The 25,346-nt window shown below is 41.2% G+C and overlaps 1 protein-coding gene across 1 annotated transcript in view; it reads left to right on the forward strand.

The window, feature by feature from the left end:
- The window catches only part of Dok5 (docking protein 5), a 97,815-nt gene that overhangs the window by 21,635 nt on the left and 50,834 nt on the right, over positions 1-25,346 (forward strand). Inside the window, exon 2 of the mRNA XM_090352882.1 lies at positions 20,392-20,499. Coding sequence (XP_090209008.1) covers positions 20,392-20,499 — 108 coding nt within the window. The remainder of the gene's footprint in view (positions 1-20,391; positions 20,500-25,346) is intronic.

Consider the following 25,346-nt stretch of genomic DNA (forward strand, 5'->3'; position numbering starts at 1 on the left):
GCTTGATAATATCTTTCTTCCCTTGGCTCTTTCCTAGGGGTCACCCATGCTGTCAGTTAGCCTCCCACAGCTACAGGTTGATTCCAGTTTCTAGGCATTTGCTTAAAATGATGCAGCCTTAGAAATGTAATTATTGGTCAGATGCCTTGATTCACTGCACTGGAGTTACAATTCTTTGCTTGCCAAATAAATGCTATTTCCTTGGGGAAAAAAGAGAAATACATGTAATTATGGCGTCTGTTTTATATAAAGGGTTCCTATACAAAATATTCTACAAGTTATTTTTTTAAATTATTACCTAAAAAGAAATCCCATAAATCAAATTACCATTGTACTAGTGAGAAATTCAGAATAACATACATTTCCATTAAAGGGAGGAAGGTAGAGCTGTCAAATAGTAAAATCAAATACCAAAAGTCAACGTGCTCCCTTTTGGAAGCATTCTTGCAGAAGTAAGTTTGATGGACTGTGAAGTGTTGTTCTACTGTTTTTTGCAGTGGCTGGAAGTTTTCTTTGTGTCTTCCACCTTGCCTCCTTCCTTCATCCTGAAGATATAAACTTGTTTAGGTTTAAGCTTGATGCATTCATGTCAGAAAGTTAATTTTCTTACCAGGAAGATAATCATTTATTTTCTTGGTTGCCCAGAAGTGAAGGTCTGCTTTAACCAGAGGGAACATGGGAATGGTTTCAACATGGCACCTACCAAGGAGAGTATGTGCCAAAAAAGGTAGATTCTGGTCCCATGAAGAGATCAGGTTGATGGCAGCCAGCCAGCCAGTTTTGTTAGGTGATGGGGTGTGCCAGTCCAGAGGAGACTCGGTGCCATTCTGTGCTGCTGCTGTAATTGGAAGCACACCTCATCTCTTTCTGATGCTAGTTACTTCTCTCCCTTCAAGTGGACAGAGGGAGCTAAAAAAGAGCAACATGTTTGGTAGTAGATGTTCACTTGCAGGCAAGAGATCGAGCAGGCAAGCAGGTGAGCTTCCGCCTTCTCATTTCCTTGCATGAAGTTCCTTCACTGGGCAAAAGCGTGTGATATAATTCTATTATAGTGGGAGGAGAAGCTATATTTAAATACACACCTGAAGAACTCTTGTCAGCTATAGCTACACATTTAATTACCGCAAAGAAAAAAAAATCTGCAAACTTGGATATACTGTGGCAGTTGATTTTATTCAAATAAGGATTTAAATTCATTCTGGAAAGAACTGGGCAGTGCTGTTAAAATGCTTGCCTCTTAGGGGACAGTTGTACGTGCATTCTGTAGGCCTGTCTGATTTAAAGAGGCATTTAGAACAGATGGAAAGACATAAGACATTTAAATTTTACCTTTTGAAAATACTCTGTTTCTCATGGGCCATTTTTCTTTCCTTGGGTCTTTGGAAGAGCACAGCACTGTTTCTGAGCAGAATTCTCTGTGTAACATCTTTTGCAAAGAGCTAAATCCTCCCATTTTATTCAGATCCCTCTTAGTATTGTAAATGAAGCATAGTTCAGATGGTTTATTCTACCTATGTGCTCTACATTGACCCAAGATGTGGCTTGGCAAAGAAGAGCGAAAAATTAACATAGGTATTCCCTTGATTATTCAGTTACCATTGAGTCACTAGAAATCAAGGTTTTTACTGCAGCTGTGAATAGAGAAGTTGAATTTAGCTCTTGCTCTCAGAGAATTTATGGTCTAGGGGAGGCAGGCCTAGTTTTAAACTAGTACTTATGTCTTGAAGATCTTCACATTTATTCTGTAGCACTGGGTTTAAAACAAGTTTGTGTCAGAAGGAATTTTGTGTTCGCAACCTGCCTCTCAGGCAAAAGATGCCTGATGTTATCAAGTTTCTTGAAAGTCATACTTTTCTGTTCTAAGTACAACACATTTAGCATTCATGTTTTTTTTCTCTGTAATAACCTTTCACTTTTTTTTTTTGAGAATTTAAAGACAATAATGCTGTGTAAGACTTCCTTGGATGGCTAGTGGAGCTTATCTGACTCAGGTTGAACTCTTTCCCATATATATTGTTGGGCCTCTGAACTTAAAAGACTTGAGTCTTCACTCCTTGTGCCACTTGTCAAGGTTTATTAGCCAGATGCTGATAAACCTCATCTTCCTCATCTGAATAACAGGTAGAGATATAGATTCTTAGATGAGTGGTGGGGGTGGGGGGAGGGAAATGGGGACCAAGACATGAGAAAGGGTATCAATATTTGTGAAGTAATGCACCATCTATCTGGTGAATATACTGTAACCTTTCTAGTAATTACAATAAAAATACATGAAAAAATGAGGTATAGATTCTTACAGGCTTCCAACACTGTTTTGAAGTGGTGTATGAAGCAAGGTGATGCCATAACAGGTTCAAGTTCTGACATAAATGTAAAACATTATGATTTGCCATGTGGGCTAAGACAACTCACGTAAGTTGAGTCCTGCAATATATAATTTTTGAAGGCACCTTCATCCAGTTTAAAATGCTAGCTTTGCCATTTAGAAGCCCTTGTGTGCTTTAGCATAATGTATTTAATATCTCTGAGCTTTAATTTCCTTATGAATAAAACAGAATAATCATGGACTTTCCCTGCAGAGACGGGGAACCTTTTTCTTGCCAAGGGCCATTTGGATATTTATAGGATCATTACAGGCTATGTACAATTATCAATACAAGCAGATGGGCCCTGGACAGCCAACAAGGGACATATATACCTGTCCTGACATGTAGCAAATGATTTTGAGGACTTTATTTGGCCTGCAGGCCAGATGTTTCCTAATTCTTGTAGGACTGATAATCACAATGTAGATAGGAATGATGTTGCTTTACAGAGGACTTCATACATAATACAAGTGGTATGAATGGTAGATACTACATATGTATATGCATGTATATATGTAATATTTCCTATGAGGTCTCCAGAAAGCTAAGTAGAATTCATGGCTTCACATTTGAATGTGACTTATTTTTTTCCCCCAAGTAACTACCTTGTACCTTAAATAAATATCACCAAGCCTACAGCACTATCTTCTTGTAATTCATTTAAGAAAGAGAAATGAGCTGTTTGGATGGGAAGTGATAACCAGTTCATTGGAAAACGAATGATGCATTCGGTAACTGTATTTGTGAATTTGCCTCTATGCTGTGAAGTAACCAATTTGTCTTATTTTTATCTTTGAATTAATTCCTGTTCTGGCTTCATGGACCTGTGAAGCATTAGAAATTGCACATTATCTGTGGCAAATCTCACTGGGAGCGTTTAGTAACAGTTGGCTTTGCCTTCTCAGAACACTTGGTCTTTGATGGTTGAGTGTGTTTGAACTTCTGTAGTGGCCATGTACATGCACGAGTACTGCCTGACTTATGGTGTTACACCTTTGAGTTCTTGTTGTGGTGCTCTTGCACTGGGCCCCTCGCCTTCCTGCCCCAATTGATTGGACCAATGACATCTTAACAGTCTTGGAAACTCACTTAGGTAGAACTTCCTGTGATGAAGTGGTCGAGGGTAAACAGGAAAGGTGCAGTGTGATAGAGCAGCAAGCACATGGGAAATCTGGGGATGGAAGAGGTATGTGACATTAGTACTAAAGCAGAAGGTACTAAAGGGTAGCCCTTGTTGTTGGTTAGAGGTCCAACTTGGAGATTTTTCTCACTGACTCCAAAGTCAGTCTGGCCCACTTGTTAGCACAAAAGTGGTTATTTGCTGGGGTAAACCTGGTGGCATACGCCTGTAATCCCGTTAATTATAGGTGAAGACAGCAAGATTGAGGATCCTGGGTGGTCTCGGTGGAGGCTGCAGACCCTGTCTGAGGAAAGAAACTAAAAGCAAGAGGACTAAAGACATGATTGGAAGAGTGGAATGCTTCCCTGGAAAGCTGGAGGCTATGAGTTTAGTCCCCAGTACCCCCACCCCCACCCCACCAAAATAAAGGCTATGTCCTGAGATGTATCTCTATTACAGTGCAATGAAAACTAGCAGTATTTACCTTTTGGAGCCACTGGAGCCACGTAGAGCCTGCAGCTCTGTGTAGCTGACCCTCTGCTGCCCTGGAGGGATCTGGCTTTGGGAAAATCTTGTTACCTGTTGAATACCATTGGGGCCTGCCCTGCCTGCCTCCTTCACAGCAGTAGGGCAGCGGGGAGGATGCTGTCTGGATTCTCTTCATTCCTGGGACAAACACTAGTTAAGGGATGCATCTGCTGGAGGTCATGCAGTTGATGCAGGGGTGGCTTTCAGAGGAGCCATGGCTTTCCAGCTTACCAGTCACCAACTTTTCATGTTGGAGGCAGGGTCTTGATAGGTTTCCCAGGCTGGCCTCCAGCCAGCCATCCTTCTGCCTTCACCTTTTTCTGACTCTTAAAGCAACGGTCCAACATATGAATTCTTGGAGTGTTGATACCCTCCTCCACTATTGTGTTTTGCACAACTTCATTTATTTGCATTCAGATAGCTCCATGCCCCTGGTGGGCTCCTAGCTGAAACGCATCTCAACTAGTAGTCTAACTCGACACCTGATATTAGAAAGAAGATGAAAATGGCTGAACATGTATTACCGTTTGTAGCTTTCATGCTGTGGTGTTTGATTGGGATCTGTTTTCAGCAGTAGAATGGCCTTTTAGAAGAACATTATTTGGGACTGTTCCGCAAGTGGGTACTGGGCACTGTATGGTGGGAAAGCAGGTAGAACTTCCCACTGTCTTCACTGCCTCTGCTTTGAATATCTTGGTTATGTATGTCTAAATGAGTGCTCTTACTCTGAGAGGAAGTGTTTTCCCCAGGGTGGGAGGCAGAGCAACAAACTGTAAAGCTTTTTCAAGAGGAGGTGGGATCTTGCTTTTTTTTTTCCCTGGTTGGATACTATTATAATTGGTCATCCAATTGATTGTAGGCTATACGACAACATTGCAGGGAAAATTAAAAAATGTCATTTTCATGCTGAAACCTAACCTAACAATAACATGAAGCAGAAGAAGTGGGGGAGAGAGGAGAGTAAAAAGAAGTAAAACTAAATTTGATGTATTATACATTCCCAAAGAGAAAGAGCACAGGACATCCCTGCATATAGCAGCTGATATACACTAATAAAAATTTAAAATACTAAAGTGAAAATCAGATTACATCATGAAGAACGTTCAATTTAAACAGATTATTTAGGTTGCCATTTCATCTTTACTGAAGTTGCAGAAGATTTATTAGAAGCTCTATTTAGACCTTCTAATGTTATCTCTCATTCAACTTGTGTTAAAGATTTCTCTATAGATGTGGGTCTAAGCACTAAGAAAGAAATCAACTTTACAAATATTCAGTCATAAAATCAAATGCATATGCTACAGAAGTAAGAAAATCAGTGGGAGGAGTTGGGTTGAAAGGGGCAGGTGAGAATGTTCAAAAGAGTGACATTGATGAAGATGCATTGTATAGAGAATGCTTTGTTGACAGACAACTTCATACAACTACTTAAAGATAGTTATAATATTATAAGAAATTATATGCATTTAATGTAATACTCTCTCCTCACATACCCTGTTACAGACACGTGAATGCTACAAGAACTTCCTTCCTACAAGAACTTTCCTTCTCTTCCCTTTTCTTCCCTCTCTTCGTTCATTTGGCATCTCCTTTCATTCAGATTCACTCTTCCCTGAGGCCTGAGCCTGCAGGAAAGCAAATTTTTCCCCCCTTAAAAAAAAAGAACCCAAAAAACATTTCCTGCATTCTTCTCCATTAAGTTTGATGAGGTCTGATTTCAAAACAGCTTCATTCACAGTTTTCTCTTTGCTAAGGATGCAGGATAAAGGCGGGCTGTTTAGAGAAAGCCTTCAGTCCAAGGGGCTTCCTTTCTCCTCATTGTAAAGGCAAGGCCTCCAAGCTGAGACCAGACAGCTTGGCGCCAGGATCCTCAGAGCTCTAACCAGTGAATATTCAGAAAAGCAATTTGTTTGTTCTCTGAGATTCAGAGCTGGCTGTCCAGGGTGCCTGGCATAGAGTGAAAGGAAAAGTGGAGGGAGGGGAGATGCCACTGTGGAAGGACATTAGCGACTGAAACTGCCTGCTTAGGATTTGAATGTTTTCACTGTGGACTCCTAGTTTCACTATTCATCTAATGAGTGCTTTAAGCAGAAACCAAGAATACAGGTTTTAAGACACCATTGTCAGCAACTACTAAAATCAACTTGAAAGTGTAGGAAAAGATATTCAGTTGAGGAATGTCTCCCACAGTCACTAATTCACTGTTTTTAAGAAATACCTGCAACAATCCCACCTTCCAAAACAGCACCCCCCCCCGCCCCCGCCCCGTGTCACTCCCCTCTCCTCATTATTGTGAATAGCAAGTATGTAGTTTCACATTCAGAGGTGGAAGTGCTTCACAGGGTCCTTTGCTTACCACAGAAATGAAATAAGGAGCTTTTATTAGTCATAGAAAATGTTTACGAAGGACATGTTTGCCTGGTTTATTATTTTATTGTACAGTGGTACAAAATTGTTGAAAATTCTGACGAGGCCCAGCAAGGCCATTTAAATAACTGTACTCTGAGATTTGTGACCATGCACAGAATTTCTTATATTCATATTTCCTTGTGAAATGGGAAAAACTTCCTGACGTGTTTGGATTTGACCTTTTGAGTGGCACACAAGATGTTTACTGAACAATCACTATTTGCAATGCCAGGCACAAACGTCAGGATCGTCGCCTCAAAATTTGCTTTCTTTCTGGGAACGGCCCATTTAACATTGTTTTGAAATTCTGATTAAGATCTTTTTCTTATATGTTTGTGCACAGTTCTTAAGAACATGAGGGTTTGACCCATGACTGTGTTTCTTTGCTCAGAACGCCTGAGAGCTCCTTTTACACTTCAGTACCTCAGTTTTTTTTAGGAAATAGCGCTCCGTGCTGGCAATCAGAATGAGTTCAAGTCCCAGAGGTTGTCTCTCAGGCTGATGTGGTGTTGGATGGTTTGTGCTCCAGTACCCACTGGGATGGATCCTCATCCTAAACCAGTTTTAGTTTCCCCAGATAGAACTCCCTGCCATGGAAGATGGAGCTGGGTGGAAATGTGTGTGTGTGTGCGTGTGTGTGTGTGTGTGTGTGTGCGCAAGAGCGCATGCACTTTAGCTTCCTCTTGGTTAGGAAGTCCTTTGAGTGTTAAAGGAAACAGACATAATGATGAGACTGAAATATACAGAGTGCTTTATTGAGGAAGTATAGATCTGAGGAGAGGAATAGGAGTTCTTCAGTTAGAACGGCCTTTTCATTTTCATTTTAATGTTCTAAACCTCACTTTCCCTAAAATGGCATGAACAGTAATTTGGACTTTTCCTCAGAATTCAAGAAGATAATGCTAGTCAGATGACTGGCCCCATAGTAAATGTTTAATAAATGTAAAGTTAATGTAATTTAATTTTGAATGCATTGCATACCTGATAGTCTATGATTATTTTTAAATTTTACACTCTGTAAGTCTATAAGGGTAACTTCAAAAAATACCAAAGTTAAGATCTGTTTCTGTGATGGAAAGGATTATATGTGAAACTATGTAATCTGTGATCTTTCATGTATCGGGTTTTTTTCTTGGACTATTTTTAAGGTTCACTCATGTTGGAGCACATGTGCATATGTGGCTTGTTTCTTGTTGTTTCTACTATTTTGCATAAAGTATGATTGTTAGACATGTTTGTATAGGAGCTTTTACATGAATTCAGATTTTCACCTTGTTACTAACTTAGCAGTTTTCCTCGGGGAGACCACTTCTCAGTGGTGGATGCAGTTTTGCCTTAAACTTTCTTCAAAGCTGCTCATGTCTCCATATGTATTTTTTTTTTTATCCCAACTGGGCCTTGGTGGTAAACTTTGAAGTTGTTTTACTTTCTTTGCTATTATAAAATATTGCTATAATGAATACCTTTGTACATCCATTATTTCCTGACTTGGAGTATAAGAAGTTAAATGCCTATAAGCAGAAGGTCTGGGTCAAAAAGATACTTGCCTTTTGGGAACAGATTGTGCCAGATTGCCCAAACGGAGATTGTGGACTCCACACCCCGAGACCTACAGCTTCATAACTGTCCAGATCAAATATAAGTAAGTGTGATCTTCTCCCTCCATAATTGGTCTATTTTTATCCTGGGGAGAATGTGACTCATGGGGTTTGTTTTGCTTCTGGTTGGAGCCAAGTCTGGGTTCACCATGAAAAGCAGATGAAATTACATGATGAATTTTTAGCTTAGTGTCTCTCTACATTTGCCCATCAGCTCATCTTGGACGAGCTCTCCATTGAATTGCTTGCAGTTTGCATCCAGAAAGATCTGGGATGGACTTCAGGTCTAGTTCCAAAGATCTCAGAACTCCCGAAGACTGAAACTTTGGACTGAGGACACTTTGCCATGCCCAGCCAGTTTGAATGGAATCTGCCCTACCTAGGCAGAATCCTTAAAAATAAGTTGCCATTCTAGAGACGACTGCTCACCCACTCCCCGGCTCTGCTTCCCTTCACAGTGAACCTGAGTGGAGCCATGGCCCTGGCTCCCTTGCAGCCTGCAGAAGGAGATGGTGGAAGTGGAGACTTCCACCCCCGACAAAGTTGGGGGAAGTTGGGTTGTAATTAGTTCCTGGTGGAAGGACACCCACTTTCTTGGAATCTTTTCTAAAAGCACAGGCAATTCTAGTAAAAATGTGTAGAGACACGTTTCCAGGAAGGCACAAGGAGGAGGTTTCTGTGCTCGCCTCTGGCACTGCGGACAGTGTTATTTATTCCTCAAGTTGGCCCTTCATCTGTTTCCTCACTCTGCTTGGGCAGCAGAGTTCTGGGGGCTTCCCATGATGTCATTACTACATTAGAGCTGTGCCTACAGCATGCACCCCACCATGGAGCTGGGTCAGGGTGAGTCTGGCTTGGGGGGGGGGTCTCGATGTTCCCGTTGCAGGCTCTCACACAGTCTTCTGATGTGTAAGTGTTTACTAACTACCTACAGTATGGCCAGTACTGGGGATCATTTAAGGGTGAAGAATATGAGGAAATAACCTCCAAAGTCTTTCCTTTTAGATGCTTATTGTGGTCCAGACATTGGCCTGCATGGCTTTCATTGGAGTAACCCTTTCCATCCTAGCTTGAGCAATCAAACACAATTATTCTGGGAGAGTTTAGAGAAGTCAAAGAACCATACAGCATTTGAGTCAGCATTTGAAAGCAGACAGTTGGGGTCCTGAGGCGATGCCCTTGGCTTGCACTAAATATAGTTCTCTGTATGCAGTGCCTGGCTCTTGAGATGGGGGGGTTAGACAGAAAGTACTAGGAGAGATACCTTGAAGCGCCAATGTGATACCTGGAAGACGAGAAGCCAGGTGGGTAGCAGCAGGCTTGCTTGCAGGTGTGAGAGAGAAGATGGTGATGGTTTCTACAACAAAGGTCCCTGGTGGTAGGGGAGGCAGTGGGTGGGGCTGGCAGTCTTGCATGCAGGCTTGAGACTGGCTCCATGTGCCAGGATAGTGACTATTCTGCCTTGCTTCTTTCATCCTCACCCATCCTCACCAGGCCATTGTTTTTCGATGCCTGGATGTTTGGCAACCGTTTTTCTTGCCGGGCTCAAGTTGGGGCCTGATGCTCAGTGGCCAGGAGAACTGCTTGAGTGGCACTGCTTTGGGGATTTTGTTCAAATCTAGCTCTGAGCTAATAACTGCCATCCACATTGGAAAGGTCTGGAAAGGTTTGATTGCTTTTGGACTATCACAGGCATGTCTCAGCTTGAAAAGCTGTCTCCATGAATCTGACCCTTAGCATACTCTGCAATGGTTATCTTGACATTGGCTATCTAAACCCAGCACACTCTTGGCTTAATGTGCCTCCCCAGGTAGGATTAAGTTTCATCGAATGATTCCTCTCTATTCTGGATAGAAGGCTTTAATTGTGAGGTACTGGATACCTAGGGATAACTGAGACCTCTGTCTCACCGCACGCTTCCTATTTTTAGATTTTGGCTGCATCTCTCTTCCTATTCAATATATGACACTAAAAATAATGTTTTTAGTATGCTTGGACCATTGCGTATTGTTTGCTTGAGTCTGTGAGATACCTTGCTACTTTTTTTTCCCCCAAAGGAAGGCGCACAATAACAGATAAAAATTGCATTTCTCCTGCAATTGCATTTCAGAGAAAATTTGTGCCCCAAGTGCTAGCAGCCGTTTTCAAGAAACAGTGTGGGAACGCCAGCGATCCTCCACCCTGTTGGATGAGTGTCTCTCTTTCTGCTCTTTTGCTGAAGACTTAGTGAACTCAGTCCCTGAAGAATGGATTCAGTAATGACACTGTCTGTAAATAATGGATCACTGTCTATAAAACACCTATGGTTCTGAATCAAACCTCAGGGTTTTGAGCTCACTGCAGAAGGGGGCAGATAGCCTTGATTTCACATACTCATTCTACAATGTATTGGATTTGTGGCCTTGTTGCTCTGAGTATTAGGTGCCTTTTCCCTATCCCTAGTCTCTACAGAGGGGACATTATAAGGTTCTAGTTCACATTGGTTAGTGACATTTAAATTAGAAAGTATCTGTGAAAGAAAATAGTTGAGTGGTTGCGATTTAGGATACAGTGAGGATTCTGAAGAAGGAAATCACAGTTAATGTGTTGACAGCATCTAATTATTCCCATCCTCCTAAAAAAAACAAAAACAAACAAACAGCAACAATAACAAAACCCCCACATAGGTACTTTGCAGAGCATGTCAATCTCATATCCCCATACAGCAAGAATAGATTTTGAAAACACGTTTCTTTCCTGTAAATGCGCCATAAAATTCTGCAACCATTTCCTGTACGACCACCCAGGTTTTCTTCTCTTCAATTCTAGGTTTAAAATATTTGACCACTTGACTTTTATTCTTCACCCTTCCACCCTCCCCTGGCAGAATCTGTTCCTTGAGATCTCTTCCACCTCACACCCTCATCAGCAGTGCTTTCTCAAGCATGGGATTCATTTCTCTCCCTTTCTTTGAGAATGACACTCTCATTTTCTGTACTGAGCCTTCTCACAGAATGGTTTTTGCTCTGTGTTGCTGTAGGATGTTGGAACAATTCTGTTGGAAATTCTTCCAGCCGCTGCCTTTAGAAGAAGCATTATAAATGAAAACTTCCCTAACTTGGGATTTTAATATTTTTGCCACAGCAAAATGGATTTTTTTCCTCTTATTTTTGTCAGAGCCTGTTTCTAGTTATAGGTATACATTTGCTCTGGTCTGTGGAAATGTATTCATCTTGAGGTTGTGCGGTTTTAGAACAAAAACCAACGGATGTTTGAAAATATCCTTGCAACAAATAGCCACCACAAGGGTTACCATTTCATGAAAGGCTCTCTCCGTGATATTAAAAAAAAATGGCATGCTGGCGGAGGAGCTTTTAAGGGAAAATTGTGGTATATAATTATCTGGAATAATGTTTGTTTAAAAAACAATGTCTCTCAGTATGATTGAATCATATAGTGTAGCCCCCCTCTCTTTTTGCTCTTCCCCCCTCTCTGTTTCTCTCTCCGTGTCTTTATTGCAACAAAATTTCAGGTCCATTCTAGGCTTCTTTGATATTGAAAACCATGTTTTTTTTGTTTTTAGATCTTGAAGATTTGATATCCTTAAGACAAAATAAAGGAAAAAGAAGAATGCAGATAGATAATAAGCAGAATTTCAGACAGTGGTATTATGTCAATAAGGGGTGGGCTGGGGTGGTTTTGATCAGGGGGTTGTGGTGGGGGGAATTCTTTTGAGAAGTGATGTGGGGAGCTGGAAGTTGGAGGCCAGAGGAAGTATTAAAGGTGGTAAGGCTTGCCCCAGAGAAGAGCTGGTGTTTACATTGCAACGTCTGTGCATGATCACACAATAGAAGCTGATTCACAAAGCCCAGAATCCAAAACAACTCAGATGTTTTCCAGTGAGTTAATAGGTAGCAAACTGTGAGATATCAGATACCATGAGATATCACCACCAGAGTTTTTCTGGAGAAAAAGACAACCCAGACATGCAGACTGTGATTATTTTATGCAACATTCCTGAAATGTCCAAATTATATAAAAAGAGAGCAGATCGGTGTCTGCGGTGGACTGGAAGTGCAAAGCAGCCAGGAAGGGGTTATAGCCAGTGAGAGTCTTTGGTCCCAGAAATATTCTGGGTCTTACCTATAGCAACATCTGTATTGTACTAAGGTTTTGTGCCATTCAGAAGGAATTCGTAAAGGGTATGCAGGACCTTTTTTGTTTTTCTTGCTGGTCCTGGGGTTTGAACTCAGGGCCTGGGCTCAGTCCCTGAGCTTGTTGCTCAAGGCTAGCACTCTACCACTTGAGCTGCAGCTGTACTTCTGGCTTTTTCTGAGCAGTTTATTGGAGACAGGAGTCCCATGGACTTTCTTCCCTGGACTGGATTTGAACCACGATCCTCAGATCTCAGCCTCCTGGGTAGGTAGGATTACAGGTGTGAGCCACTGGGGCCCAGCTTGTAGGATCTTTCTGTGGCATTATCTACAATTGCATGTGAATCTGTCATTGTCTTCCATGGTAAAGGTTAATTGACAGGTGAAAAACATTTCGATGTTCTTCATTCTCTTCTGCCTGCTCCAGAGAATAAGCTAATAGTAAGGTTAGGGATAGGAAAGAACTCAGTGGAGTCTGGTGGAGACGGTGCTATGCAGAATGGGTCAATCAAAGCAGTTTACAACAACCTATGATCTGACTGTTCACGAAAAATGAGCCTAGCCATGAAGAATGAAGGTAGGACAGGTCAGTTGAGTGGCCCATTTGCTCATATCCTTGAGAATGGAGGAATAGTTGTCATTTGCTACTGAGCTTTAGGGTGATTTGTTTATACAGTAACAGCTAGGTTGCAAAAACTCCACCACAGACCTTTGCATTAACTGGCAACAGATTCTCCTAGGTGTAGTGAGAATGGTTTGAGCAGTTCAGAGCAGATCGTGATTCCATAAAGTCTTTACAAATAGCATGACTGTCTCCTCTCTGGTGCTAGGGACCCAGCCCAGGGCCTTCCACAGGCTAGACAGGCATTCTGTTTTATTGCTTTGGCTATACCCAAAGCTGAATATGTACTGGGACATAGAATTGTAAGAGTATAATGTTGAATAACTCCTGCAGAACCAGAAACAGATAATTCAGGAAGCTGAGCTAGAGGAGGCACTATTTCCATAAAAGCACAAGTATTCCTCTAGAACTTGGTGTGTGTGTGTGTGTGTGTGTGTGTGTGTGTGTGTGTGTGTGGTGTAGTGTGGCGTCAGGTTTAATTTTACTTATTTGAATGAGGATTGATGTATATGTCCTGGAGGAGAAACATTCAAGAGCCGGGTGAACTTCCTTCATATATTTAAAGTTTGCCAACAGCGTTTTCTGTGGTTCTAAGCATTATGTTTTTCCAGCCTCATTTTCTTTTTGCCAGTCCTGAGGCTTGATCTCGGGGCCAGGGGCACTGTCCTGGGGCTTTCTGAAGGCTAACACTCTACCATTTGAGCCACAGCACCATTTCTGGCTTTTTTCTGTGTATGTGGTACAAGGAATCAAACCCGGAGCTTCATGCATGCTAGGCAAGCACTCTACCATTAGGCCACACTCCTGACCTGTTCAGCCTCATTTTTAATGGAGGATACTTCCAGTTCCAAATATGATGTAATTTATTGGAGTCATCCTCTGGAACATTAGGGCATTTCCAGTTGTTACCCCAAAGCCCTATTCTCACATGTTTGCACACTTTCTTTGTTTTTTCTTTGAAGTAGCATTTCTGAATCAGCGTGGAAACATCCATTCTGACTCCTGAAGGGCTGTGCTAATTGACTTTGCCATTCATTAGTTAAGGGTTGCCATAGCTAATTTATTGCCTGTGGGTGCCTCCAAAGTATTTTAAGTTCTCTTTATACATATTTTATTTTATGATTAATTATCTCATTTTGCTGGTATTTTTTCCTTGCAGTGAATTTTAAATGTACCTGGCTACCCATGGGCACATTCTTCCCTAAATTAGTATTTCTTTCCTTATAAAATGAAAGGTTCGCACAAATGATAGGCATGGATTCATGTTGTTTACTCATTAAAAGATTCTTTTTCCCCATTATAAAATACATGATTCTGACCCAACTCATTATTTTGGAAAATCAGGGTTGGCATGAGTCTGCAAATTAAGATTTAAAGATGCACAAAGCTCCCTTCCTTATTCTCCATGTATCCACTTCTGAAATCCTGTCAGGAGACAGTCATTAAATAGGATGGGAACATTTTAACCCTCCTGCATGCATTGCAGAGGCTCGGATACTGCAAATCAACAGCTGACGGGATGGAGAGAGTGTTGTTGTGTATGCTTCTATTTCTTGGTTCTCCCTGGTGAAAGTCTCTTACTTGGGCTTTCAGGTTGCATCAACCAGTACCACTTTCTACAGAAGCTGGGGTTGAGGGGCCATGGCAGTGGACTGTGGCATTCCTCTGGCCTCCAGGTGACAGAGGAGTCTGGTTGTGGGATGTGGGAGGCAGTGTGTGGACCACAGGAGAGTCAGGCACTCATGAAGAAGTGACTGGTCAGATCCAGTGGTGAACTACACCACACAGCAGGGTCCGGTCACTTAGCCTGTGTGTCTACTGGTTTGCTGCTATGGAAACTTAGGAAACGAGACTTGAGTTAGAAACACAAGGGAAGCCAGGAGAAACTGAGATGCTGCATTGATGCTGCTAACGCAGTAGGAAATGCTTAAGCAGGCTTGGGTTTTTTCCTTACTTCTGTCAGAGATACTGAATATGTTGCCACTTATAAAAGAAGGTGGTATGAAATCCTTATCAGAACAAACACTTTTTCATACTACTAGAATACCTGAGAGTCCTAGATTTGTTTTCTAAGACCTCAGATTGAGAAATACTTCCTTAAAATCTATTGGTGTAGTAGAACACTTGGTGCCAGCGAACTTTAAATCACAAATGCAAATACCACTCTGAAATAGATTTGCTCCAAAACAGTCGCCCAGATGAAATGAGCATATGGTTACAACTAGATGTCTCTTTTTAGATTATGATAAGCTTGAAAATAAACTTCCTACAGATGGCCCGACTCTCAGCATGGATTACTATGTCTCTGGGACTTCAACTTTTCTAGAAAATCATGGAGTAATAGTTATGTGATTTTTCTATGGAGATAAGGAAACTAAATCGAATTTCTGGCTTGTTTCCACTAGCCTCAGGACCCTGTGTAAGATGTTGATTCCTACTGTTGATCTGTCTACTCCTCTGCAAATAGAGGAAAAACTAGCACTCAGTGTGGTAGGATGTTTGAGAAGATTCCGTGAAATGAAAGGACACAAAGGATGTAGTGATTCAGTATTCTGAAGGCAGAAAGCATTCAGCCAGTGTCTGCCACTTGATTTGTCTTGAGGAGCTGGTGAAAACTGGACCTGAGAATTAGGTTAATTCTACACCTTGGCTTAGGATCTGTCTTTAGGTCTTGAAGTCAGTGCATGAGAGGGGAAAGGAGTGCTGGCAAAGTGGAAAGCATTTTCAATGTATTTATTTTTTACCCAGTGTACACTTGGGATCATGAAAAAGACATGACTCTTTCAAAGCTGGAGATGGGATGCTCAGCTGGGAGACTGGATGGTGTTGTATTACCTGCAGAACAGTGGTTGCCATTTTGTCAGTTGAGGGGACTAGAAATTTGGTGAAAGCGGTTGAAAAGGTACCTGAGGTAAAATCTCAGCTTGGGTGGAGATGAGACCAAATAAATGGAAGTCTCATGAGACTCCATCACCCCTTAGATTCTCCTAGGAGGGGCTTGTCACACAGGTTTTTATGTTTATTTTGGTTGGTTGTAGGATTTGATCTGGGCACTCATTTACTCAAGGCTGGCACTCTACCACTGTGAGCCACAACACCACTTCTGGTTTTTCTGGTGGATAATTGGAGGTAAGAGTCTCATGGATTTTCCTGCCTGGGATGGCTTTGAACCATGATCCTCAGCTCTCAGCCTCCTGAGTAACTAGGATTACAGGCATGAGCCACCAACATTTGGCTGTTTTTTTATGTTTGCTGAAGGTGACCAGAGCTAAAATACCAGAGAAGTTCTACTATAGACCAGATATTACTAAACCACTGCCAAGTCTGGTCCAGACTGAAAAAAGAAAAAATGAAAAACCCTTTTAAAGAAAGACATTTACTTACTTTTGCAAATGAAGTTTTACTGGAAGATAGCCCTGCACATTCATTTGCGTGCATTCTGTGGCTGCTTCCTTCCCTTCAAAGGTAAGCATATTTCCATTGCCCCCCTTTATGAAGGGCCTTTGTTGACACTTGGTTACAGAACAGGCTAAAAGTGGAAACTATCAATTATACTTCAACTTGTATCCTTCTCCCTGCATAGTATTTCATTCTGGCAGGAATTTAGTAGCCTCACTTCTTTTCAGTTATCTCATCTTTGTGACTGTGCATACCTCCTCCAGAATATATTCGAGAGAAAGTTGATGTGAATACAGCAAAGACATGCTGACATCCTTGAATGGATACATTAAGAAGTCTGCCTACTAATGGAGCTATTGACTGAAAGGGGTTGTTTTCAAACTGTCGTCACTTGAAACACCAGCAGAGTTAATCTGAGTCTCAGTGTTACCGTGGGTCCTCTGGGTGATTTATTCTAACACTACTGAGATATTTGGGATACAAAAGTTGGAAGGCTTCTTTTGTGTTCTTAGGACCAAGCAAAACAGCAATGACTATTGGGCATTGATTGCATCCCAACAAATTTTATTTGTCAGTTAGTGTGTTGTTTCAAGATGATATCTTGTGCTGGTTCAAATATCACCACAGTCTCCTGCTGGGAAGCCCTCACGTCAGAAGGCCTCATGGTGAAGCCTTAAAAGTTTGTCAGCAGACCCAAGTCTGGGATGCAACACCACTTGCAAGGGCTTTGTGAGTATTTACAGTACTGGCTTGTACATGAAAAAGAAGATATCCTGGGAACAAGCTAAAGAACACATTTGTGCAACTTGCCCCCCCATAAGACTTGAATTCTGTAGACCTGGAGTCAGTAGCTCCAAAATAATTCCTGTGGTTCTGGGCCACACTGTTAAGAGTCATTGATGTAGATTAGGGATGACAGAATGAAAGAAGGCTCTTGATTGCACAAGCCATTCTCAGCTTCTGTCCTGTTGATGTGGCTCTCCTGGGTATGTGTATTCTAAGCTGACATCCGGAACTCCCTTGTCATCAGTCAACTTTGAACCTTCCTTATCTTCTGATGAACCAACAGGTTTTAATTTATTTCAGAGACATTCCTGCAAGAATGCACACACTTGAATTTCTTTGATAGTAGTTTTGCTTTTATTTGACTTGAATGTTGTACTGTTGTCCTTACTGTTTGATGAAACAACTGAAAAGAGCGACAAACCAGATTTTCCTAAACTTAATACAGATAGGCCCAAATGGAAATCCTGAGGCACACTGAATTTGAGGAATCATTCGTTTGCTTTCCACGGTCTTTGGAAATATGCCAGGCAAGTCTTGGCTCAACTTCTGAGAAGAAAATGAACAGATTAGAGGGAAACATGAGAAAAGCTCATACTAAAATGTGGATCTGAAAATGGAAGTGTAATTAGAAATTTAAAGTATCTTTCTTAGTGAAAGGATCTTCTTTTTGTAGTGACCCTATTATTTTTTGCAGCCCTGTAGAATGTTTAGTTTTTGAGGACATTCTTGGGGCTTATACAAAAGACAATTATAGCCGCTCAGTAATATTGAGAAGCCTCGCTCCTATACCCTTTATGACTATCAGTCATTTCCACTGTAATTACAGCCTCGGGTGCTGGGGCAATTTTCAGGGAACCAATGGACTCATCTGTTCTTCAGACACAAGCAGGCTGTTGATAAGACTCTTTCCCAGCCGTAGCACTGAGAATGCTAATTTTTATGGATTAATTCCTGAAGAGATTTTTGTGCCTGAATTCTTCTCCATGGTGCTTGAATCAACTTGCTTTCTTAAAGTTACTCAATCAGCTGGGTAATTAGACTAGGATCTAATGGGAGAAAAAGAGAACTAAAGGAATATAGAAGAATATGGATGGCAGTTATGAGGTTAGGTATTGATCAGATTACACACCTCTACCTCCTTTATTTTTTTTGCCAGTCCTGGGGCTTGAACTCAGGGCCTGGACACTGTCCTTGGACATATTTTACTCCAGGCTAGCACCCTACTATATGAACCACAGTGCCACTTCTGGCTTTTTCTGGGTATGTGGTTCCAAGGAATCGAACCCAGGGCTTCGTGCATGCTAGGCGAACACTCAACCCTAGGCTACAGTCCCGGCCCCTAATTAGGCATTTTTATTTTTTAGAGAATTGTAGGTTTATATGCAGTTGTAGGGATGATTACATAAGTTTCCCACTCTCATTTCCTAGTTTCTCTGGTAGTAAAATCTTCACAAAGCATAGAATAACGTCATAAACAAGATACTGACATTTGTACAGTCAAGATATGAAATGATTCATCACCAAAAGAACCCTCATACAAACCCTTTCAAATGATTCCCTCTCCCTTCACCTAACCTTCCCCATTCCTAACTCCTACCAATCAGCTGACTGGGGCCTTTGGTTCTATTCAGATAGCAGTCAGCAGTAGGGGAGGAGCGTTTCTTGGAGTGTTGGCATACCTGGAGACTTGAGTCTAAGCATTTAAGGATGGAGCTGACAGCCTCTGAGGCTTACAGCTCCAAGGCCTGAGAATGAGATGATGATGGGTCTAAAATCCGAGACTAACAGCTCTAGATGCTCAGGTTTGAGGCTTATTGCTCTGGCATCCATTATCAGTGGATAATGGAATCAGTCACGTGGAATCAGTCATCATCAACCAGCATCAGGTAGAGTTTCAATTACCACCTTTGCCTGGGTAGACCCACGGGTCCTGACAGGGGCTAGTACCACAGCCTCTAGAGCCTTGGCTTGGGTCATAGTTCCTGACTTGGGGGTCACTGGGTGGCTCTTTGCAACTCCTTCAGCAATGGAGCCTCTTAGATTCTCTCTCTCAGCCTCCATTTGCTTCTACTGCCCCTCATTTCTGCTGCTTCTACTTGCAGCTGCTGTCTTCCCCTTGTTGCTGCTTCCACTCTGCCTCTTCTCGGCTATCTCCTCTTTATCCTCGGATAATGAGGAAGATCAAATGATAAAGACCAAATGTAGGCCAGGTGAAAATATCAGTATGCAATCAGCAGATTGTGTTCAGGCTTTCTGTAGGCGGGGGGGCTGAGGGGGTGAGGGGGGAAGAACGTCCCCCTCTGATCTGAAACGAAATGGCTGCTGGAGCTCATGTTGGTCTGGGATGGCAGGAAGCCCTGTGCAGGCTGTCTGAATAGTTGTGTCTGGAATGGTGCCTTCTGGAGCAGGCAGCGTGCTTTGGCAGCAAGCGGTTCTGGTTGCTGTGTAGCTTTCCCAAGGCATGTGGAAGAAGAGCTGGATCTTAAAACTAGGGATTGCAACAGAAGTAAGAACCAAAGGTCTCTCTTTCTTGGAGTAGAAATGATCTGGCACCCTACTGCCTACCCCTGATGCTTTAGTTTGTAACCTCCCAGCCTTGCTCTCCCTCCCGACAGAAACTCTGGAGTCACTGGGGTAAGCTTCCTACGCAGGCCTTTGAGTTCTGTTGATCCCCTGGTCACTTCAGCCTGGCTTAAGAGACAGGTCACGTGACTCACCTGACGGAGTTCGTTCTCTTCAGCCTATCCTCCAGCCCATTTTGTTGGGATTTAGTCAATGTGAAACTCAAACATGTATCAGGAATGTTTATGTCATTTGTCCTGATTTGGGACTTTTCTCTCCAAAACTCCTTTTTTTTCCTCCTGAAATGTACCCAGTGATAAACTGTTATCAAGATATGACAGCATTTGCCTTTAGCTGCTTCTTTTAATGTGTTTCGAGGACTGTGAATAATTTATTATTTTTTTCCACCTTATAATATAACTGTCTTTGTATTGGAAGGCATATTGAGTGAATAAAAGTGTTCCCAGCTCAGAATATGTCATGGAGACTTTCCTTCTTTTATCTATTTATTATTAATAATAAATGACAGTGTTAGTATCTCTAAGTAGTTGTACAAAGGAGTTGCCATTCAACAAATTAGTTTTGATGCATGGATGCCATCCCTTTTCATCACATCCCAAACCATCCCCCCTCTCAATTTTCTTAGAACATCCACTGAATATTATGACTTCATTTCCTCTCCCCGGTAATAATTTATGTGTGTGTGTGTGTGTGTGTGTGTGTGTGTGTGTGTGTGTTCTGGAAGCAACATATTTCTGGCTTGTGACTAATCAACTGAGGGAAAAAACAAAAAGTAGGCATTTAAATGTGGCTGTCAGTCATCACCGCGTCAGTGGAGGTGTTGACCTGTCTTTACGTTTCCTTCCAGATCTATCAGCGATGCTGGTTAGTATTCAAGAAAGCTTCAAGCAAGGGTCCAAAAAGACTGGAGAAATTTTCCGATGAGCGGGCTGCCTATTTTAGGTGTTACCACAAGGTAAGATGTCACTGCCCTAGCACTTGAGAAATCGATTTTCCAAGAGGTGCTTTGAACTCATTCATCTGAAAATTTTGTCTGAATTATTTACCAACATTTTCATGAACAAAATATCCCTGAAAATATCTACTTGCTATTTGTTTCAAACAATTGACTGATGTAAAGCTGTTCTCTCTAGTTTTCAACTTATGGTGCTTCTCTCTCTCTTTTTTTTTTCCTTTTTTTTCTATTGGTCGTGAGACTAGAACTCTGGTGAATGTGTGGATGGGAGGATCACTACTGATTTCTAGTAGGGAAATACAGTAGATACTTTTCATAGTCTTAATAAGGGAAATAGGGATGCATTGTAAATTTCAGTATGATCTCTTTTTGTTTAGCTTAGCAGAAGAAATCTGTACTTGAGGCAAAAAAAACAACAACAATAACAACCCAAAAAAGGAATTTTGATTTGGATGATGTAAGATAGCCAGTGATGAAAGCAGAAAACATCAGGACTTGGGGAGGGAGGGTGTTTAGAAGATTCAGTTCTAGAAACTATGGTGGCTTGAAATCTGCCTTGAATACAGGAAAGTAAGGGGGGGGGGTTGAGGTCAAACTCGCCTTCTTTCAGATTTCTACCTGCTGCCTTTGGAATTTAATGTGCCAAGTCTTTGGGGGAACATAGTAAGCCACGTTCTCTTTCATCTGTAATAATTATTAACCAAAGTTCAAAGCATTAGAGCTGAGGAATTATCTATATGAAGCCTCCAACCCCCTGATGAGTTACTGGAGCCCATTCATCCTCGTCACTCTTTCAGATCTGATGCAATTAGCATGAATCTCTTGGGGGCATAAAAAGCAGTACTTCTGAAATAATCCTAAATACTGTGTAATTTATGAATCTTGATAATAAAATACTTGTCATAAGTAGCACACCGTGACCAAATTTCAAAGACTATTCTAGCATAAATAAGGCAATTTCTGGAATAAATGAAGAAATGTGCATTGTGACAGTTGGCCAACATACTGGTGTATGAGCACACTGGTCTGGCAGGAAATTCCTAGTATTTCTGAGAGTACACTGCATATTATCTTAAATATGCCACTGTCATATTTCTGAATCTTTTAAAGAATTTTAATATGAAAAACTGAGTATAGGATATTGTAATTTGGCACATTCTTCTTGCAGAGGTGCTTTCATTAAGAAACTGGAAACTAAATGTATGAATAATGCACATACAGAACAATGGATTTCTCAGTTTGTTATGTCAACCATGAAACACCCTGAGCTGTCAGAGATGACTGTGAATTTGATGGACTATAATCATAGCTACATTAAGACTCCAGTGTTTCCTAGCCTTCTTGTTAAATACAAAACTCTGTTTTTATTCAGAAAAGAGAGCTGCTTACTGAACCGGAGGGATTGAAGGTTTCCTGGCATAGCTTTATGTCTTTAGGATGAGTCACACTTGAGACCAAGTCTCTCCCTGTGTCTCTGCTTCCCTGTCGTTCTTCCTGATTCTCTGTGGGTCAGGTCACCCTTCAGGATTCTCTTCTTGGATTCTCTGGTCACGTGGAATGCTGTAATTGGATTCATGGTGATGGCACATCCTAGCTACTGGGATTTACCAATCTGTCAGATCCTCCTTCTTGGGGAAGTGTAGCCTTAGTTGACTCAAGTCTACCCAAAGGAAAGATCCCTAGAGAGTGAGGTGTGGGCCATGTTATGAAACCCTGGGCCAAGAGAATAATCAGGGAAGATGCCAGCTCTTCTTTGTCAGTGTAGAAATACTCCACAGTCATCTCGGCTCAGGATACTGGACAGTCTATGGGTTGAACACAGCGTAGAATGTCCCACATCATGTTACTGAGGCTTGCTGTCGGGACGGATCTATGATTCCTGACACACAGAATCAGGCCCCTCCCGAGCTGCCTCCTGCTGGACTACTTTACATGAGGATGTAACAAACCTCTATGGAGTTTATCCTGGATATTTTTGCCATGCTTAGCCCTGACTGTTAGTGATACAGCAGTAGCTTCTTCCCCTCCAGGGTACTCGAGCTGGGAAATTCTGTCGTTCAGTCAGCAACATCCTGACGTGATTGCTGCCTAGTGGATTTGTAATTGCTTGAAGACAGGAGCTGAGCTTTAGTCGTCCTTGCATCTGTGGGCCTAGCTTCGTGTCTGGCACCACTGTGAACACTGTGGATTCCCCAAACACTCAGGGAATGACTGGCAGCCTAATGTCAAAAAGTGGAGATTTTTAGGAATCTTGAATTTGTTAGTAGGCTGAAAACAGAGGCAACCTCATTGCATTTATATAGCTATTTACACTTAAGTACATAGATATATATAAAATGTGTACAAAGCCATAGGAATGGAATAATACAGAAATGCTTACAATGAGAAACAGCTACGAATTCTGCCTCCTCTCTTCCTGTTGTGGGATGGAAAGAGGATCTTCTGGAGGTTACAGTGGTGGACCTCTTTCTTTCTGAGAAGAAACACAGATGGAAGAATGATGAAAGGGCTGGTAGTGATCAGGATACATTGTACTCATCAGCTGACCTACTGACTCATAACCCCTTTGTACAGCTACTTAAACACACAATAAATAACTAAACAACGAATAGACATAGACACAAGGAGAATTACACTAAAGACAAGCAGGGAATGGTGTGCTGTGTCTGGGTGGCAAGGGCAATAGTGATTGTGTAAAGGAAGGGGAAGAAATACCAATAGTTCTGGGTCAGAAGGTCATTTGTCACCCAAGTGGTCTTAAGTTAGATATTTAAGTTGCCTCTGCCCTGTTTTAATTAGTTAGTTTTCAGTTCATGTACATATGCTCCTTCTCAAATTTTATTGTGAAGGGGACGTACAGAGGGGTCATGAGTACATGTCAGGTAATGAGTCCATTTCTTTTTGGACAGTGTCATGCACTCTCTTGTTCTCTCCCATCACCCGCATCCCGGTCCCCCTGTCCCAAGTCATAAGTTCCAACATAGTGGGTATCACTGCTGGATGGAAACGCCCTTTGTCCCACCATTTCTGTGCTTTCCCTCCCCTTCCCCACATCAGTATATAGACATATATAAGACAAAGGGTACCAAAATTAAATACAGTGACAAAAAGGAATAAACCAAAGAAAAAAGGAAAGAACCAAAAAGAACCTCAAACAGTACAGTAACAAACTTGTTGTTTCTATTTCTTGGAGTTTATTTCAATAAGTATCATTTTATATCATCATATGTGTATAATTATTGAGCTCTTAAAATCATCTCCTAAGAATACAGTCTTTGGTCTACTGTGTGAATGTTTACAGTGCTGTTTAATTAATCATATCCAAGAGTAATTATTTGTCCTTTACTGTACATTGGGTTTACTTGCACATTTGTAATGATTACAAATGAGGGAAAACATGCAGCCTATGTTTCTTAATGCCTCGCTTACTTGGCATAGTATAGGTTTTTCAAATTCCTTACAAATGGGGCAACATCATTTCTGATGGAAGCATAGAATTCCATTGTGTATATATACATCACATATTCTTGATCCATTCATCCACTGAGGAGCATCTGGGTTGATTGTATAACTTAGCTGTGGAAAAACAATACTGCAATGAACACGGTTGTGCTGGTAGCTTTAGTGTGGCCTCATTTGTGGCCAATTGGATAGATACCTAGGAGTGGGATTGCTGGGTCATAGGAAGCTGTATGCTTAATCTTTTGACAAACATCCATACTGCCTTCCAGAGTGATTGAACAAGTTTACATTCCCACCAACAATGTGGTGGCATTCCCTTTTCTCCATATCCCCAGAAACATCTGTTATTGTTAGCTTTCTTGCTAATGGCTAGTCTAACAGGGTGAGGAGGAATGTCAATGTTGTCCTTATTCACATTTCTTTTTTGGCCAGAGAAGATTTTCAACAACTCTTCATGTGTCTATTGGCCATTCTTTTATTTTTATTTACTTATGGTTTTTATTTATTGCGGTTTCAAGTTGAAGAACTTATTGTATGGCATTGTATCCTGGAGATTTTCTCCTCTTTCTTTTTAATATATACGTGACATTAAGGTTTATCATGGAATCCATGATTTACTTTGATTTTTTTGTCCAAGGCATGAAGTATAAGTGATTGTCCAATTATTTTGGTGCTATTTGTTGTTAAAGCTTTTGTTTCCCTGTGAGACTGGACTTTTCATCTTGGTAAAGTTCACTAAGACATATTTCTGTAGTCCTATTTTTGGAGCCTGTGTTCTTTTTCATTGATCAATGTATCCAGCCTCATCCTCTCTTGATTACTGTGAGGTTTAGCAATTCTTGATATTGAGGCAAGTGACTCATCCCACTTTATTCTGCTTTCCAAAGTACTTTTGGCTATTCGGTGCTTATGCTTTTATAAAAATTTAAAATAGGTTTACCTATGTCTTTGAAAACCTGAATGGGATTTTGGAGATGATTATAGGAAATCCACAGATCCTGTTGTCAGAAGAGCCAATCCCTGTTCTATATCAAGTACTTCTAAGAACTTGTTAAGGTCCTCTGTTTAAGATTATTTTTTAATTCACTGAATTATCCTTTTCATTCTGTACAAGTTCTCTTAAGTTTATCTATTATTATTTTTTTAATTATCACATTTACTTTCATATCTTTTTGAATGAAGTAGTTGACTGGAGTAAAGTTGTCATTTTTGAATTATATTTTTGTAAAAAAATCATCTAGTTTGAGTGATTTTCTTTCCTACTTCAAAATAATTTGGTTGATCTTTACATATGATTAACATTACATGTCCTTGCATTTTGGATAAAGATTCAGGGTTTTTTAGAGCCTACAGCTTCAACACACTTTTTATAGTTTAACCTGCAT

Source organism: Megascapheus bottae, chromosome 18, assembly GCF_031878675.1.
Source record: "Megascapheus bottae isolate mThoBot1 chromosome 18, mThoBot2.hap1, whole genome shotgun sequence".
Classification (NCBI taxonomy): Eukaryota; Metazoa; Chordata; class Mammalia; order Rodentia; family Geomyidae; genus Megascapheus; species Megascapheus bottae.